General features: G+C 42.1%; 1 protein-coding gene across 1 annotated transcript in view; it reads left to right on the top strand.

Moving 5' to 3' along the window:
• Window positions 1–19,845, top strand: part of KLHL1 (kelch like family member 1) — a 425,450-nt gene that overhangs the window by 146,576 nt on the left and 259,029 nt on the right. The window contains exon 3 of the mRNA XM_074961818.1: window positions 4,350–4,486. Coding sequence (XP_074817919.1) covers window positions 4,350–4,486 — 137 coding nt within the window. The remainder of the gene's footprint in view (window positions 1–4,349; window positions 4,487–19,845) is intronic.

Below are 19,845 nucleotides of genomic sequence, written 5' to 3'. Positions count from 1 at the left end.
TCTCCACTAGGTTAAAGAGCTCTTTAATACTTGGTATTTTCTCCCTGTGAAGCTACTTAGACACTACGATCTAGTCACCTTTCAGCCTTCTTTTTGATAAATTGAACAGATCGAGCTCCTGAAGGACTCCTACTCACCTGTTTGTGCATTCATGGGCTGCATTAACCCTTCTGGCCACCCTGGAAGCTCATTTTTTTGTTCCTTGTCCACTTTGAGCACTAACTCCTTTTCACAATCATTGCTTTCCAGGATACAGTTCCCCTACTGTAGCCTTCATTTTTGTTTTTCAGCTTCCAGTACCTGTTGAAACCATGATGTACCAAGGGTAGCAAATAAAGAATGAATGGTAGAGAGACGTAATCAAATTATTTTGATCTTGAGGGAATGCTTTCTCCAGTAATTTTTGTTGAAGGTTCATCTCTATTTTTATTCAAACCAGGTTGCCTATTTTAAAATCGAGCATTTTCTGCAGACCCATAACATGAAGTATTTTTATATAATTCTACATTACTGCATCAAGTAAAATATCTTTTGTGTCTCACAAAAAGGGCAATATTTTTAATGTAAAATAAAAAGGGCAATATTTTTCATGTAAAATATTTCTGAATGCTGAAGCAGATGCCATTAGTGTCTTTCTCTTCTCATTTATACTGCTGTAAATCTGGAGCAATTCCACTGAAGTCAATGGAATAAACTAGCATGAGAAGAATTAGGCCCTAAATGTCCTTATGCAGTAACGAACCCCGAGATGTTTCCTGCTGTGTGACTGGACATTTGTATGTAGACTTGTGACATTACCCAGGGTACCATCTGGACTGCTGAATAGCTGTGAATCCTCAGTTCTCCAACTTGGGATGCCTTTTACACTGCTTTAGTCATGAACAGCCACTCCTGGCTCGTTAACACACAGCCTCCAGCTTGTAACTTGCTCTCAGTTACACAGCATTGAGTGCTAGTAGCTAGCCAGTCATGAATCACACTGCAGAAGAACACCAGAAGATTCTCTAGTTCCAAACTTTCCCCCAGAAATGCATGTCCTATATTTCCCAGCACACTACTGAACAGTGCAAGGTCATGTAAAGTCTGCCATTTCATCACAGGAAGATGATATGACCAGCATTGCTATCCCAAATGGAGTTTCCCTCACATTTAATCCAAACACACTGGTTAAGATAAAACAATAAGATAAGTTTATAACTACCAGAAAGAAAAGAAAGATTTTAAGTGTCTAAAAGTAAAGAGGCATAAAAGTGAGGATTGGTTACAAAATAAATAAAAGATGAAATGCAACTGACACCTAACTTAACAAGCTAGAAGGGATTCAAAGAAAATCTCTCTCTCACCAGATATTTTGCAGTCCACCAGCTGAGTTTCTTTTCAGCCAGGATCTCGCCCTCCCCCCACAAAGTTCAGTTCTGTAGGAGTCGTTGATGTCATAAGCAGAGGTGAAGGAGGAGAGTGAGGTAAAGCATTTTTCTCCCCTCTTTATAATTCAATTTCTTGAACTAGAGACATCCTTGCTCAGTCATAGTGAAAAATAGTCTCTTGTGGGTGTGAGTTTTAGGTCATCCTTGTGATGGAATGTAAATTTCTTGTTCACACTTTCTCCCCTGCTGGATAATGTTCAGTTAACTAAGTTATAGTCTTGTTGTCTCTGCAAAACTGTTTTTGGCCTGCTTTCTAACTCTGGAGCATGTTACAGCATTGTTATAGAGTAGAATCTTATAATTGTACATACAATGTTGATACACACATTTTACCAGGACAGTAATGTTCAGTAGACTGAGTTGTCAAATGATACTCACAAGACGTACTTTGTACAAAATATATCATAACTTTCTAACAGAGTGATCACAGGGGCCTAGGCTGTCACAAGACTGCTGGGAAAATTATAAGGCATCATTGTACTATGAAATAAGTCAGACAGAAATAAAATGGGAAAAGCTTGCCAGTACATAACATGCTGCAAGTGGAAACAGGAAACTTTTGGGGGTTATTGGGAGCAGATTGCAATTCAAGCTAATGGTTGGTGCAATTAAGAAGTCAATATTTCTTTCAGTATCTTGGATTAAATTCCTCTCCCCCCACAAATTATTTTTCTCTCCATGAATCATCTCTGAAGCTATGTGAAGAACTGGATGTAATGATCTTCAGAGGAAGAGAGATTCATTAGTATATTCCCATGGCCAAGGCAGTAGTTGGAAAAAAGTAAATGACATCCATGAGACAACTGACCTTTCTGTTGAATAGGTCAGCATACCTCTAGGCCAAGATTTACAACTAGTTGTAGCCTCGAGAGGTGCAGAAAGTAGTAGATCACTATAGATGAATTGAGCCCTTTGATATCTTTTTTTTAATGCTATTTGAATATTGGATGTTTGTGAAGCACTAGTATGATTTAATAAAGTGTTACCTTTCAAAAAAAAATTAATTAGGAAGTGTCTTTCAATTGAATTTCACTTGTTTAATAAATAATATTAAAGGGAAAAAAGTTTTAGAATGTTGTGGAATTATTGGTCTTTTCTGTTGCTAATATAGCTATTTTTTCACTATTAGTATGTTACTCAGATGTTGCTGTAGGCTATTTTTAAAGAAATCCTAACTAGTCCCTAGACAAAATCTTGGCTCATTTGTGTGGGTGTGCTAGTGCAGATGGCTAGTCCAAGTAGCCTCTTCACAATCCCCTTGCTTGCCCTTGGAGAGGCTTGGCAAGAGATATGAATAGCACTCCTGTCCTTCACTGCTATATTTCTTCCATCCACTGCACCTCTGAGTTAGGTCAGGAATTCTCCCTTTATTTGGATATGTTATAATATAACATCAATAATGTATGACTATGTTATGAATGGTGAAAATTAGAGAAAAGATATTTAATTGTTTTAAAAGAATATTGTTCAACTTTATTTAATCAGTGCATTTTTACACAGTATATTTATCCATCGGAAGCCTATGAATCTGTGAATAGCATTTTAATGAAGTAAAGTTCTCCTTTGAAGTTTAGCCAACCTTTGATGTTTTTTTAATCAGCCATTACTTCGAAGTCTAATTGTCTAATTTACAGCTAGGCTATTAAATCCAAGACAATAATTAATAAATAAAAAACAATATGGGATTCGTCACATGGGAATAAGGTCATGCCTTAGATGTGAGATTTAAAACAAAATGACTTACTATCTACTACTTGAGACAGACTTTATCTGACAGAATGTTTCCAAGTATTAAATAATACTTTGATCATGAATCAGTTAGGAGTCTCTTGAGAGCCAAATAAAAGTATTGTCTTTTTTTTAAAGTGCTGTATTGTGATGTATTTTTCTCTTATTGTCATTAAAGGCCCGATAGAATAAGTATGTGAATGTATCAGATCTGGATGTGATGATTGGTACTGAATCCTCATGCAAGGGGAGTGAGCATCTCCCAGGGCTGATCCTGCCGCTTCTCGCAGCTATGCACTTGTGCGTTGACTGTTCTGAGAATATAAGACTAGGACTATTGTTATGGTTTATTACAGTGTGTAGGACTTATTCTGTGTTTAGGTCCCCCCCAAACATTTTCTGATCCTATTATTTTCTGTAAATGTCCACGCCTGACAAAGGGCCCAACGTCACATTGTTGTAAGTTGACATTTGAATGAATGTTTAAAGATCTGGTGTTTGGGTCTTAAAAAATAGGATATTCCTCATATATATTTCTTTCAGTATCTTAGTTTTATACAAATTATGTCCCCAGACAGACCAGCCATAGATGGTAGCAATTAAGCAATTAATTTTCTATATGCAATGTCTCCTAAATAATTTGTTTCCACTAGATTTTGATGTTTTTGGTCACGTTTAATAGTACCTTACACTATAAAGAATCCCACTGAAATCTAAATTGTTATGTGTGGAGTTCAGATACTGCTTGCTGTGAGTAAAGGTACCACAATCTGACCTTTCTGGAAGGTGTTAAGAGCACCTCTGATCCATGGTACCAGTTTCTCTCATAATCTGGCTTTGACCCCAGGTGGTGGTTATCTTAACAAAAGTGACATTGTTTCTGATACTGACTGATAGGGCCTCAGCGACTAAGACTGTAAACCAATTTGCCTATTCTGCTTTTGTACTTCTGTGCTTATGCACCACTTGAGTTACACTGTGATGCAAAAACAAATTATAATGAGAAGCATTAGCCCACTTGTAATTTTATATCTCTCCACCTACAGATATTAATAAAATACTGATACTACTTTGTACTTATATTAAAATAACATTTTTAACAAATAAAAATCCGTGAGTGTTCTTAATGTAAGCATTTTAGGGAACTAATGGAAGTGCAGTAATTTTACTGACACCTATGTCACTTTTTTGTAGGCTTGTTCTCAGTTCTGTCTCTGACTACTTTGCTGCCATGTTCACAAGTGATGTTTGTGAGGCCAAGCAAGAGGAGATCAAAATGGAAGGCATAGACCCTAATGCGCTGTGGGATCTTGTTCAGTTTTCATACACAGGTACTATAATGTGTTCATTATGTTTCTTAGAAAGGAGGATATTGATATTTGTTTCCTACGAGTTAACTGGAGGTATATGGTATTAAAATATATGTATTTTTCTTAATCATTATTAATTTAAAACCCTTCATTTAACATGTGTTTGGAATATTAAATGTCATTCTATTTTTGTATCCATCATCATTCTGCACCTTGGACTGTGAACTCCAACCTCCAAAACCTATATAGGATCTGGCTTGGTGGAAACTTGGAGTGTTCAGGAAAGGGCATTTTTTAGATAGTCAGTAAGTGGCATTCTCCTCAGTGTGCCAGCTGTGATCTAGCATGGTATTATCTATCGCAGTTGAGAAAAGCACTGTGTATTGGATAATCCTAAAACACAGGTTCTTTAATGGCCATATATGGTCAGGACCTATGATACTTTTTGGAAGTACAGGAGTGTCCTAATGTTCTGGTCAAATTCCATTTACATAATACTTTAAAAAAATTCCTGTTTTAGTTTGAATTGGATACAGTCTTCTTCACTTCCTGCTCTAGTCTTTCAATCTGTTGTGTAATGTTTCTCTATGTTACTGAACTGCTGTGTTTTTCTGAACAGCTGCTGTATTTTATTACTGAGTGAAGTCAAATTGTATATATGTATCTCACACACAAAAACAACATTACAAGAATGTTAAGGTTGCAAAGTCAAGCACTCAAAAGACGGGAAATACCAGAATTAAGGTAGTCTGTGCAACTTTAATTTGCCCCCTTATGTGTATGAATAATGATACAGCCATTAATTATGTGATCACATACTGGTTTTTACCACAGTGTACCAGCCTCATTCAGTCCACAAAATGGTGGTGGTGACTGAATTAGCTGCTATTCAATGTTTTTGTTTTTTTCCTCACTGTTCAGTGTGTAGCCCCAGGCACTATTTACAGCACACTATTCCAAATCTTTTCAGATTATACAATTATTAATTTCATCATGTGCTTTTATTTTCCACATGGTGCTCATTACTGTAATATTTCAGTGCTTCACAAACATTAATTAATTATTTTCAAAGTACTCATGTAAATTCAAGGGATTATATTATCCCCAATTTACACATGAGGAAGTCAGACACAGAAAGATTGTGTTCAAAAGTGCCCACTACTTTGGGATGTGCAGTATGAGACACATACGCCTGATTTATCAGCATACTTAGTGAAGGAACAAAATATGGACACCGTGTAGAATTAAGCATGTGGTTTATTATGCACAGCGCTGGTGGAGTGTTACCTTGCTTATTAGGCTTAGAGACACTGCCAAACAATTGATTACAATCGATTATATGGATTTTTCATGGGTGGATGGAAATGACAGGGTAGGCAGTCCCAAACCCCTGGATAGGTCTAGCAGTAAGACAAGATAAGCACAGTAGCCAATAGTTAAAGATTACATAATGTTCTGCCCATGGTTTTAAGTTAACACGTGACACTTAATTAGTACACCGGTGTTTTTCTTTAAACAATATATAGAGTGTGTTAGTATAAAATATATATGTTGAATTTCGATTTGGGATTCATAGGAATGAAGTAGCTCCCCTGATTGTTCGACAGGTACACACCTAAGAGTTAAAGCAAAAGGACAAATGAAAAGTATATAGCAATAAAGATTGACTTTTAGTTGTTCATTTGTGTTTCTAAGGCGGGCACTGGCAATGGCTTGGAGGAGAGATGCACATCTGTGAGAGGGAGGATATTATATCTCATACTGACATGTTTGAACCTCTTCCATAAACTCAAGGCTGGTGTGTAGGAAGGCACCTCTTCCACAGAAGAAACAGGGCCCCTTTTATTTTTTAGGTTTGTTTGCATTATATAGCACTTTTATGTGATGGTTCTTATGGTACCCAGGACTGTGAGTCACCTTGTTACGCCCCTGCCCCCAGCGAGAGAGAGACTTGTTGTGCTTAACTGGCTGTCAGCTACTTGACACCGCCACTTCAGCCTGGTAGCCCCCCTCCCAAACAATCTCCTCTGGGCTATGTCAGCCTTTACTTTATTTTGAAGGTTAACAATAGATGTAACCCACTCTTTAAGCCTCTTTGAAGTATACTCTGTAGTGTCCAGCCCCTTCTCTACTGAACAGGTCACAGAAGTACCACATTAGCTGTACACACCAGCTTGAATGACTCAACTCAGGATCAGCACCCTGCACAACACTACCACACTGAGATATATTTATAGTGAAAACAATTGTAAGTTTATTACCAAAGATCAAGATTTAAGAGAACGTGAACAAGAATGTGAGACAAAAATGCACAACTTTGCTGAGTTTTAGCTGCTGAAAAATCTCAGTTTGCACACACTGGGTTGCAATTAACTTTGGGAATATAAGAGAAAAGCAAGGAAGACAACTTTATCCTGCACCTAGGAAGTAACCGGGCAGTGTGATTACATTCATGAAAATAGCATCACAACTAGCCCTGCAGAAGACATTTAGGGTGAGAAACTTATTCAGACTGGAGGTTGGCCTGTTAAGTTTAGTCTCTCGGAATCATGTTATGATTTTGTTTTATATGCAACCCTTCTGTTTTCAGGCAAAAAAGGCAACCCTGCACCACATTTCTAGACCTCATACCAAAGGCTGGGGCTGTTACACAGCTGGTCAATAAAACTTTTGTAATAACTTTTTTTTGAGATGGGTAAAACATTTTTTCTCTTATATTATTACCTGAAATGGCTAAAACATTTTAGCTGAAACTTTTTAGAAAAATTCAGCCTGAGGGAAACCCGTGAGATTTTTTAGGCCCGGCTTGACAAAGCCCTGGCTGGGATGATTTAGTTGGCGTTGGTCCTGCTTTGAGCAGGGCGGGTGGATTAGATGACCTCCTGAGGTCTCTTCCAACCCTAATCTTCTATGATTCTATGATATGGAAATTTGCAGCTGAACAGTGAAAGTTTGTCAAAGAAGTGGGAAGTGTCAGGCAAACATAAGTGCAGCAGATACTACCATCTCTGACTAAAACTAATGTATTAGAGATCAGCTAAGAGTGGAAAGGCAGATCCAAACCCATTCAAACTTTAGCTAAGTTTAGCTTTGGATATGAACTTTGGGGCTCGGGCACACCTCTATACACAGGGTCCAATGCTTGGTTCTGAACCCACTCAAACTTTGTGTAAATTTGTATATAAATCAGGATTTTAACTGTACATCTTAGGTCCATTTCAGATAATTAGATATTATATGTTAAATGCTGGTAAATAGTTATTCACTGTCTGAGTCAGTTAACATCAAAGTTCGCAAAAGCTTGATTCTTTAAATTGATATGCTAAGGGCTACTGAGTACAGGAGCAGAGGCAAAGTCTGAAGTGTGAGCTTTCCAGAAGAGACTGCAAAAAGGCCATCAGTATTTTATCAGATTTCCACCATGCTGGTGTCCTTCCATCTACAATTTATAAACATACAGGAATTTCTTCTGTGGGATGCCCATGTTAGGTTTCCAGTTTGTAGAGAGGCAGTAATTGACTTTACTGGCTCCATTTGTCAGAATTAGACAAGGAAATCTCCATAATTATATCTGGATATGTGATACCAAAAATTACATTAATTTCAGATTTAGTTGCTGTTGTCTGAGACAAAGACTTTACCTGGGGGCAGTTGAGTGTTACAGTAAATCAAAGATGATTATGGGCTGATAGCAGTTTTTGAAGAAACCTATTAGAACAGAAAAAAGTGAGCTCACCATACATGCTGCCAGTATAACATTGCCACCAGTTTTAAACAGGGTGTGATGCTGTCATAAATATAAAGGGAAGGGTAGACCCCTTTAAAATCCCTCCTGGCCAGAGGAAAAATCCTCTCACCTGTAAAGGGTTAAGAAGCTAAAGGTAACCTCGCTGGTACCTGACCAAAATGATCAATGAGGAGACAAGCTACTTTCAAAAGCTGGGAGGAGGGAGAGAAACAAAGGGTCTGGGTCTGTCTGTATGCTGCTTTTGCTGGGGATAGAACAGGAATGGAATCTTAGAACTTTAGTAAGTAATCTAGCTAGGTATGTGTTAGATTATGATTTCTTTAAATGGCTGAGAAAAGAACTGTGCTGAATAGAATGACTATTCCTGTCTGTGTGTCTTTTTTGTAACTTAAGGTTTTGCCTAGAGGGATTCTCTATGTTTTGAATCTAATTACCCTGTAAGGTATCTACCATCCTGATTTTACAGAGGCGATTCCTTTACTTCTATTAAAAGTCTTCTTGTAAGAAAACTGAATGCTTTTTCATTGTTCTCAGATCCAAGGGTTTGGGTCTGTGGTCACCTATACAAATTGGTGAGGATTTTTACCAAACCTTCCCCAGGAAGTGGGGTGCAAGGGTTGGGAGGATTTGGGGGGGAAAGACGTGTCCAAACTACGTTTCCCAGTAAACCCAGTTAGAGTTTGATGGTGGCAGTGGAGATCCAGGGTCAAAGGATAAAATTAATTTGTACCTTGGGGAAGTTTTAACCTAAGCTGGTGAAATTAAGCTTAGGAGGTTTTCATGCAGGTCCCCACATCTGTACCCTAGAGTTCAGAGTGGGGGAGGAACCTTGACATGGTGGCAGAGTGGTGGGATTAACCTGAAATCATTTTGAGATCAATTTGAGATTTTTTGAACCAGAAAAACAGATTTTAAAAAGGAAATATTTTTTTTCCTTTGGGGCTGCTGGAAAGGAGGTCCAGCTGAAAGCAGCTAGTTTTTCCTCTGCTTTGGGGCCAGAGCAGAGACAAAACGGTATTATCTTTTGAATTGCAGGTTTTCTTTGCCTGGAGGCAGGGTACTTAACTCCTGCAGGGAAATTAACAGTCTTCCAAACCAGAGTTTGTTTTTTTTTTCCCTAAAAGTAAACAGGTGGGGGTGTTCTACCCATTTGCCTGGAGACAAAAGTGGCAGGGTGTTTTTTTTTTTTTTTTTTTTTTAGGATTTTGATTTTTTTTTTACAAGGAGCATAGGTTTGAAAAGGATTTTTTTTTCCTTTGGGCTGCTGGTAAGCAGGTTTCCAAGTAGTTGGAGGTTTTTTGCTTCAATTTGGGGCCAGAGCAGAGACAAAGGGAATTGTCTTTTTTTGTAGGCTGACAATCACTATCAGAGAATAGGTATCCTATTCCAGCGCAGCAAAATATTACAAGCCAAGTTTTGTTTATTTTATTTCTAACCCTCGGGTGTAAAGTTAGTTAAAAACAGAGAGGTAAAGATGACAGACACCAAGGCACTACACAAATTGGAGTTAGCCAAACTGGAGACAATGAAAGAAACCGAAAAAGCTCTAGAAGCTGCTCACAGGAGAGCAATGGAGGCAAAGGACAAAGAGATGGAGGCAAAGAAAGGGAGGCAGCGAAAGAGGCAGAACAACACCAAGCGGCTGCTCACAGGAGAGCTATGGAAGCAAGGGACAAAGAAATGGAGGCGAGGGCCAAAGAACTGGAGGAGAAGGAAAAAGAGAGGAAGCATGTGGAGGAGATGGAGAAGATAAAGGCTCAGCAGAATATACCAACAAACCCTAGCAATCCTTCTCCAGGTACCACTTCCCATCCCAGAAAGTTCCCCACCTACAAGGCAGGTGATGATACTGAGGCCTTCTTAGAAAACTTCGAAAGGGCCTGCCTTGGGTACAGCATCTCTACCGACCAATACATGGTAGAGCTGAGGCCGCAGCTCAGTGGACCCTTAGCTGAGGTGGCAGCTGAAATGCCTAAGGAACACATGAACAAATATGAACTGTTTAAATCCAAGGCGAGAGTCAGAATGGGGATAACAACCGAGCATTCTCATCGGAGGTTCAGAGCCCTAAGGTGGAAACCAGACGTGTCATTTACCTGACATGCCTACTACATTGTGAAACATTGGGATGCCTGGATATCAGGAGCAAGTGTTGAATCTCCAGTAAATTTGCCCTTCCTAATGCAAATGGAACAATTCTTAGAGGGTGTTCCTGAGGAAATAGAAAGATACATCCTAGATGGGAAGCCCAAAACTGTAATCGAGGCAGGAGAGATTGGAGCCAGATGGGTGGAGGTGGCAGAGAAGAAGAAAACTGGTCGCAGTTGGAGCGGACACCAGAAGGGACAACCCCAGACCACCCCCTATTACCGGGGGCCGCCCAAGGCCCCACCTACTTCCCAAAGAACTCTCCAGACACCTTATCGTCCCACCACCCCATTCTCCAGCAACCCACCTCGCCCCAGTGACCCGTCAGCTGGACAATGCTTTAAATGTAACGAGCTGGGGCATGTAAAGGCCAACTGCCCCAAAAACCCCAACAGATTACAGTTCATTGCACTGGAATCACACCAGAGGTCCACAGGCCCAGATACTTCCCAGATACCCTTGGAGCGGAGGGAAACTGTGAGTGTGGGCGGGAAGAAGGTCACTGCGTGGAGGGACACCGGAGCACAAGCGTCAGCTATCCATGCTTCCTTAGTGGACCCCAATTTAATCAACCCAGAGATCCAAGTGACGATTCAACCCTTCAAGTCCAACTCTTTCGATTTGCCTACAGCCAAGTTGCCTGTCCAGTACCAGGGCTGGTCAGGACCGTGGACTTTTGCAGTCGATGATGATAATCCCATCCCCATGCTGTTGGGGGAAGACTTGGCCAATCACGTGAAGCGGGCCAAGAGGGTGGGAGTGGTCACCTGCAGCCAGGCTAAACAAGCCGTGAGGCCTAGCTCTGTTCCGGAAACTTCTATCAGGACCCGGTCAGAGGTGATGGACCCGGACCCCAGGCCAATGTCTGCAACAGCAGTAGTGGATCCAGTCCCAGAGACCCAGACGGAACCAGTCCCAGAACCGGAACCAGCGGAACAACCAACACCAGCCCCATTGCCAGCACTGAATCCAGTACTTGCAACCTCAACACCAGAGGGCCCCACCGAACCTGAACCGGCAGCAGCCCATAACCCTACACAAGAGGTTCAGCCAGAGCTTGAACCCCAAAAGAGTGTCCCAGCGGAAAGCGGTTCACAGTCAACGGAAATAGCCCCATCCCCTACATCGCTTCCAGAGGGACCAAGCATAGGTCCACAATCCAATGAGGAACTGATGTCTCCAGCATCAAGGGAACAGTTCCAGACCAAACAGGAAGCAGATGAAAGCCTCCAGAGAGCTTGGACGGCGGCACAGAGCAACCCACCGCCTCTCAGCTCTTCTAATCGATCCAGGTTTGTTGTAGAAAGAGGACTTTTATACAAGGAAACTCTTTCTGGTGGACACCAGGAAGACTGGCATCCTCAGAGACAGTTGGTAGTTCCAACTAAATACCGAGCGAAGCTCTTGAGCTTAGCCCACGATCACCCTAGTGGCCATGCTGGGTTGAACAGGACAATACCGTTTGGGGGGGTCATTCCACTGGGAGGGAATGGGCAAGGATGTTTCTACCTATGTCCGGTCTTGTGAAGTATGCCAAAGAGTGGGAAAACCCCAACACCAGGTCAAAGCCCCTCTCCAGCCACTCCCCATCATTGAAGTTCCATTTCAGCGAGTAGCTGTGGATATTCTATTCCTCTTCCGAAAAAGACACCCAGAGGAAAGCAGGACATACTGACTTTCATGGATTTTGCCACCCGATGGCTGGAAGCAGTAGCTCTAAGCAACACCAGGGCTAAAAGTGTGTGCCAGGCACTAGTAGACATTTTTGCCAGGGTAGGTTGGCCCTCCGACATCCTCACAGATGCAGGGACTAATTTCCTGGCAGAAACTATGGAAAACCTTTGGGAAGCTCATGGGGTAAATCACTTGGTTGCCACTCCTTACCACCAGCAAACAAATGGCATGGTGGAGAAGTTTAATGGAACTTTGGGGGACATGATACGTCAATTCGTAAATGAGCACTCCAATGATTGGGACCTAGTGTTGCAGCAGTTGCTCTTTGCCTACAGAGCTGCACCACACCCCAGTTTAGGGTTTTCCCCATTTGAACTTGTATAGGGCCGTGAGGTTAAGGGGCCATTACAGTTGGTGAAGCAGCAATGGGAGGGATTTACACCTTCTCCAGGAATTAACATTCTGGACTTTGTAACCAACCTACAAAACACCCTCCGAACCTCTTTAGCCCTTGCTAAAGAAGACTTACAGGATGCTCAAAAAGAGCAAAAAGCCTGGTATGATAAACAAGCCAGAGAGCGTTCCTTCAAAGTAGGAGACCAAGTCATGGTCTTAAAGGCGCTCCAGGCCCATAAAATGGAAGCATCGTGGGAAGGGCCATTCACGGTCCAGGAGCTCCTGGGAGCTGTTAATTATCTCATGGCATTCCCCACCTGCAACCGAAAGCCTAAGGTGTACCATATTAATTCTCTAAAGCCCTTTTATTCCAGAGAATTAAAGGTTTGTCAGTTTACAGCCCAGGGAGGAGAGGACGCTGAGTGGCCTGAAGGTGTCTACTACGAAGGGAAAAGTGCTGGTGGTGTGGAAGAGGTGAACCTCTCCATGACTCTTGGGCGTATGCAGTGACAGCAGATCAAGGAGCTGTGCACTAGCTACGCGCCGACGTTCTCAGCCACCCCAGGACTGACTGAACGGGCATACCACTCCATTGACACAGGTAATGCTCACCCAATTAAAGTCCAACCTTACTGGGTGTCTCCTCAAGCTAAAACTGCTATAGACCAGGAGATCCAGGATATGTTACAGATGGGTGTAATCTGCCGCTCTGGAAGTGCATGGGCATCTCCAGTGGTTCTAGTTCCCAAACCAGATGGGGAAATACATTTTTGCGTGGACTACCGTAAGCTAAATGCTGTAACTCGCCCAGACAACTATCCAATGCCACGCACAGATGAACTATTAGAGAAACTGGGAGGGGCCCAGTTCATCTCTACCTTGGACTTAACCAAGGGGTACTGGCAGGTACCGCTAGATGAATCCGCCGAGGAAAGGTCAGCCTTCACCACACATCTTGGGCTATATGAATTTAATGTCCTCCCTTTCGGGCTGCGAAATGCACCCGCCACCTTCCAAAGACTTGTAGATGGTCTCCTAGCGGGATTAGGAGAATATGCAGTCGCCTACCTTGACGATGTGGCCTTATTTTCGGATTCCTGGGCAGACCACCTGGAACATCTACAAAAAGTCCTTGAGCGCATAAGGGAGGCAGGACTAACTGTTAAGGCTAAGAAGTCAAATAGGCCTAAACAGAGTGACTTACCTTGGACACCAGGTGGGTCAAGGAACTATCAGCCCCCTACAGGCCAAAGTGGATGCTATCCAAAAGTGGCCTGTCCCAAAGTCAAAGAAACAGGTTCAATCCTTCTTAGGCTTGGCCGGTTATTACAGACGATTTGTACCGCAATACAGCCAAACCGCCGCCCCCCTGACAGACCTAACCAAAAAGAAACAGCCAATGCCGTTCAGTGGACCGAAAAGTGTCAGAAGGCCTTTAACAAGCTTAAAGCGACACTCATGTCTGACCCTGTACTAAGGGCCCCAGACTTTGACAAACCGTTCCTAGTAACCACAGATGCGTCCGAGCGTGGTGTGGGAGCAGTTTTAATGCAGAAAAGACCTGATCAAGAATTCCACCCTGTAGTGTTTCTCAGCAAAAAACTGTCTGAGAGGGAAAGCAATTGGTCAGTCAGTGAAAAAGAATGTTACGCCATTGTCTACGCTCTGGAAAAGCTATGCCCATATGTTTGGGGACGGCGTTTCCACCTGCAAACCGACCATGCTGCACTACAGTGGCTTCATACCACCATGGGAAATAACAAAAAACTTCTTCGGTGGAGTTTAGCTCTCCAAGATTTTGATTTCGACATCCAACACATCTCAGGAGCTTCTAACAAAGTGGCTGATGCACTCTCCCGTGATAGTTTCCCAGAATCAACTGGTTAAAATCGTCCTTGAGATGTGGAAAATATTATTAGTTTTTATGTACTTGGTAGTATATTTAGAGATGCATGTGTCTTATTAACTCTGTTTTTCCTAGAGCTCCAGGAAGAAATCCCAGCCAGCGTTTCACCCTAGCTGAGATTTGGGGGGCGTGTCATAAATATAAAGGGAAGGGTAAACCCCTTTAAAATCCCTCCTGGCCAGAGGAAAACTCCTCTCACCTGTAAAGGGTTAAGAAGCTAAAGGTAACCTCGCTGGCACCTGACCAAAATGACCAATGAGGAGACAAGCTACTTTCAAAAGCTGGGAGGAGGGAGAGAAACAAAGGGTCTGGGTCTGTCTGTATGCTGCTTTTGCTGGGGATAGAACAGGAATGGAGTCTTAGAACTTTTAGTAAGTAATCTAGCTAGGTATGTGTTAGATTATGATTTCTTTAAATGGCTGAGAAAAGAACTGTGCTGAATAGAATGACTATTCCTGTCTGTGTGTCTTTTTTGTAACTTAAGGTTTTGCCTAGAGGGATTCTCTATGTTTTGAATCTAATTACCCTGTAAGGTATCTACCATCCTGATTTTACAGAGGCGATTCCTTTACTTCTATTAAAAGTCTTCTTGTAAGAAAACTGAATGCTTTTTCATTGTTCTCAGATCCAAGGGTTTGGGTCTGTGGTCACCTATGCAAATTGGTAAGGATTTTTACCAAACCTTCCCCAGGAAGTGGGGTGCAAGGGTTGGGAGGATTTGGGGGGGAAAGACGTGTCCAAACTACGTTTCCCAGTAAACCCAGTTAGAGTTTGGTGGTGGCAGTGGAGATCCAGGGTCAAAGGATAAAATTAATTTGTACCTTGGGGAAGTTTTAACCTAAGCTGGTGAAATTAAGCTTAGGAGGTTTTCATGCAGGTCCCCACATCTGTACCCTAGAGTTCAGAGTGCGGGAGGAACCTTGACAGATGCAGACATGCCAGGGAGCAGTGGGAGAGTGCTAGAGGGGAAATATATAAGCTCAAGGCTAATGAAAGCATGGTTCCCTGTAGACTAGGTAGGAAGATGGCTGCAGGTTAATTGTAGCACCTGCACTCAATTAATGTCCTGTTAGGAACCTAATAAAACCCCCTGCATCAGGCAGACAGGGCAGGAGGAGGAAGGTGAAAGGACTGGAGCCTGGAGGTGTGTTGAGAGATTTGGAAGACCTAAGAATTGAAATAAGGGAGACCCTGCCCAGCAGGACAGGGAGACTCCCTTCCCTACAGCATCTAAGGACTGAGGGTAACCTCACCTAAGGGGGATGAGAGTAAGAAACCCACAGGGGTTGAGAGGGGCTGGGACTCAGAGTGAGGAGCAAACCCACACCCGTCCCCCACTTCCCTCCTCTACCACCTTCCCGGGCTAGTAGCCAGGCCCTTGGCACCCAAGAGCAGGAGCAAAGCGTGGCATCTTAGCTCCCTGCCAAGAAAAGCACAGGACCCACCAGACTAAAATCAGCCATCTTACCCCATGGGGTAAGCAATTATGTGTCCTTGTTATATTAATGTAACCTGTCTGCCAATTTTACAGTGGTTTAGAGTCTAATGAAATTAGTTGATCTTTGCCACACACTAAAAATTGTAAGCTGTGTTAATAGATGCTTGAAAATCTGTATTTATAAATAAAAGATCAGTGATTGAGATAAAAGCATCCCCTTATTGATCACTGGCTGCTCTCTTCAATTAAAGTAATAAAACAAAATAATGTTACAACACTTGAAAACTGAACCTCCCAAAAGGTGAGTGAATGTGTGTTCATCACAGACACCGAGGTTGATAGCCACATCTATCCAAAAGGGGGATTGCTATCAGTTACTACATCCTGTGATCAATAAAGAGATGCTTTTATCTTAAACAGCAAGCACTTATTGGTATCTCTACAGATTTTCAGCTTCCTAGTAATACTGGTTTTGATAATAACAGCCCCCTCATGGAAACTGTACTCTCTACGACACTGACAAGGGCCTGGTCTTTTGGGCAGTGAAATCACTGGGGGCTGCTGAGTGCTCTGCGCTTTTGAAAATCAAGATGCTTATTTCTAAAAAAAAAAAATATTTTTTCTCATACCTTACATAAAATGTCCAGTTACTTCAAACCAACAAAATCCCTATCATCTCTTTTTGAGGGTACACTAAAATTCTTTCACTAAAAAATAAAATGAAATTAAAAAAATCCCAGAGCTATGAAACACTTACCTTACCACTCCCATCCCTAATATATGTAGCAAATCTGGGGTGTTTTCATATGAACTATTCCTTCTCTCAGTTCATACATATCAGTCTGGCTTTCTACAGTATTGGACAGCCAGCAACAATATAAGGAGAATAAAACCTTATTTACTTCCTCAGGTGGAAAAAAAAATCATGAACTCATTCATCTTGAGTCAGCAGAAACAGTCAAAGGGCTTCTTTAGGAGATTTATTTTCAACTCTAGAATTTTTCAAATTGGTCCCCAATTTTGTACATGGATCAGTCTCTGATCAAAATCTACTAGTTACAATATTGATGAATGTATAATCAGAGCTCTCTAAGCTTCTGAGGGGAACAAAGCAAAGCTATCCTTTATCATCCTTATTATATGCATTAGTCATTGAACTTTTGCCATTTTTTTGGATTATCCTCATCTACATATCTACCTGAGTCTAGATCCACAAAGTGGCTTAGGCACCTAAAGTGGCAGTTAGATACAGAAGTCCAACATTTAGGCACCCCTGAGACTCCCCAGACCCCAAATCAGTTCCCACCTAACCCTGTAAGCACTTAAAGTCTGATGTGGAGAAGAAATTTGAATTTGGTCACTCACCTTCTGGTTCAAATCCCTACTCCAACATCCTTGGTGAGTGTCTTAACTACTGTGCTAAAAGTTATGGGATGGGGAGAATTACAGTACCATTTCTTGCAAAAAACAAAACAACTTAGGTACCTAACTCCAGAGAGGGTTCATGGCTCAGAAGCCCAAGTAGAGATAAGTACCTAACTCCATAAGAGGGGTGGGGCTTAGGCCACATCACTGTCCTCAGCATTTCCTCCTGTCTCCTCGCTTAGCATTCAGGCTTTTGTGTATCCCATTGTTAGGCACCTATCTCTCCCTGTGTATTGTACATGGGGTGCAGGTGCCTAAATAAGGGCTGTGGATTCCACTGAGTGGCTATGCACCTAAAAATTAGGTGTTGCAATGCCTAAGATCCTTTGTGGGTCTAGCCTGTGAGAGACTGCTTCACCTTGTGCCACGCTGCCAGAACTGAGATCAGCAGAGACATGCAAGAGGGTACGAACATGTTTGGTGTAAATCAGAAGTGGCTAGTGGCAGAGTGTTCTCTGTGAATGTCCCCCAGGATGAAGTTGCTTTATCTTTCTTGGTGTAATGGTCCTTCCTTCTCAAGTTCGGAGGGAGGCCACTCTGTTTCATCATGGCTGACTCCAACAGTCAGCTTTCTGTTCCTCTGAGTGGGACAGCACCACAAACAAACAACCTATGGCCACAGCCTTTATGTTGGGGAAGACAGTAAAGAAACAGTCTTTGGGTTCTGGTCCTCTGGACGGGGCAAAGCAAGAGTCTATGGCCACAGATTTAGGCCTCATTTGGGTTGATCACCGGTCCCAGGTGTGCATGGGGGGGTTGTGACCAGGGGTGGGGGACCAAGCCAAGGGCCCCAACAGTATCAGGTTGTCCTGCCACTGGGTCAGGTGCAAAATAACCAAAACATGCTGCCTCTTTTCCTGGCAGAACAACTGGATTAATGTCTGGTTACCATGGGCTACTTCCTAATGCGCTTCACTAGCGTTGCTTTGCTGGCAGCGAGATCTCTCTCACAGCTCCATAATTGGCTGATGTTGGTGCTAACAAATCCTCCCTGCCCTCAGCCTCCTCCATTGGCAGGGCACTGCATGGTTCAGCGACTGGTCTTAGATCCCGCAGAGGGCTTCAAACATCCACGAGCAAAAACTGAGCTAAAAGGCCCTCCCTTTATACTTTCTGTCCCGACTCTCTGTTTTGGTATGGGAGGAAGGGCATGTTCGGCTCTGCCAGCAGGAGGCATGTTATGGTCCCTCCCTTTCAGGTCCAGAGGGAGGCCACTCTGCCTTACTACAGTCTTAAATAGCCTAAATCTGTTGACCTTCAGGGATGTTTCAAGGTTTGTTTGCTTGTTTGACTGATTGATTGAGTCATTTGAAAATGGACAGGAAATGTAAGAGTGGAGAATTGTTTGTCTCCCCCATCCCCCCCATCAACATCCTTCAATCACAGAAAATGTGGAAATGGCAGAGGTGCTTAATGATTTCTTTTTTCAGTTTCAGTTTTCACCAAGAAGGTTGGTGGTGATTGGACATCTAACATAGTGAATGCCAGTGAAAATGAGGTAGGCTCAGAGGATAAAATAGGGAAAGAATAAGTTAAAAATTATTTAGGCAAGTTAGATGTCCTCAAGTCACCAGGACCTGATGAAATTCATCTTAGAATACTCAAGGAGCTGACTGGGGAGATATCTGAGCCATTAGCAATTATCTTTGAAAAGTCACGGAAGATGGGAGAGATTCCAGAAGACAGGAAAAGGGCAAATATAGTGCCCATCTATAAAAAGGGAAATAAGGACAACCTGGGGAATTACAGACCAGTCAGCTTAACTTCTGTACCCAGAAAGATAATATAGCAAATAATTAAGCAGTCAATTTGCAAACATCTAGAAGATAATAAGGTGATAAGTAACAGTCAGCATGGATTTGTCAAGAAAAAATCATGTCAAACCAACCTGATATCTTTCTTTGAGAGGATAACAAGCCTTGTGGATGGGGGGGGGGACACGGCAAATGTGATATTTCTTGACTTTAGAAAGAGATCTGGGGGTCATAGTGGACCACAAGCTAAATATAAGTCAACAGTGTAACACTGTTGCAAAAAAAAAAAGTGAACATCATTCTGGGATGTGTTAGCAGGAGTGCCATAATCAAGACATGAGAAGAAATTCTTCTGCTCTACTCCCCCCTCATTAGGCCTCAGCTGAAGTATTGTGTCCAGTTCTGGATGCCACATTTCAGGAAAGATGTGGACAAATTAGAGAGAGTCCAGAGAAGAGCAACAAAAATTATTAAAGGTCTACAAAACATGACCTATGCAGGAAGATTGAAAACATTGGGTTTGTTTAGTCTGGAAAAGAGAAGACTGAGTGGGGACAGGATAACAGTTTTCAAGTACATAAAAAGTTGTTACAAGGAGGAGGGAGAAAAAATGTTCTTAACCTCTGAGGATAGAACAAGAATCAATGGATTTAAATTGCAGCAAGGGAGGTTTAAGTTGGATGTTAGGAAAATCTTCCTAGCTGTCAAGGTGTTTAAGCACTGGAATAAATTGCCAAAGAGTTTATGGAATCTCCATCTGTAGCATTGTGATCTTACATATAAAGCATGCCTTGTAAGGTATCAGGGGAAAGGTTATGATCTGCTGAAAGTCTTTTCTCTATCCATATATGTGTATCATTAACGCATATGAAGTTATGAGAATTGTGTTCT

The sequence above is a fragment of the Natator depressus genome, chromosome 1 (genome assembly GCF_965152275.1).
Source record: "Natator depressus isolate rNatDep1 chromosome 1, rNatDep2.hap1, whole genome shotgun sequence".
NCBI lineage: Eukaryota > Metazoa > Chordata > Testudines > Cheloniidae > Natator > Natator depressus.
This window is presented reverse-complemented; position numbering and strand designations above follow the sequence as displayed.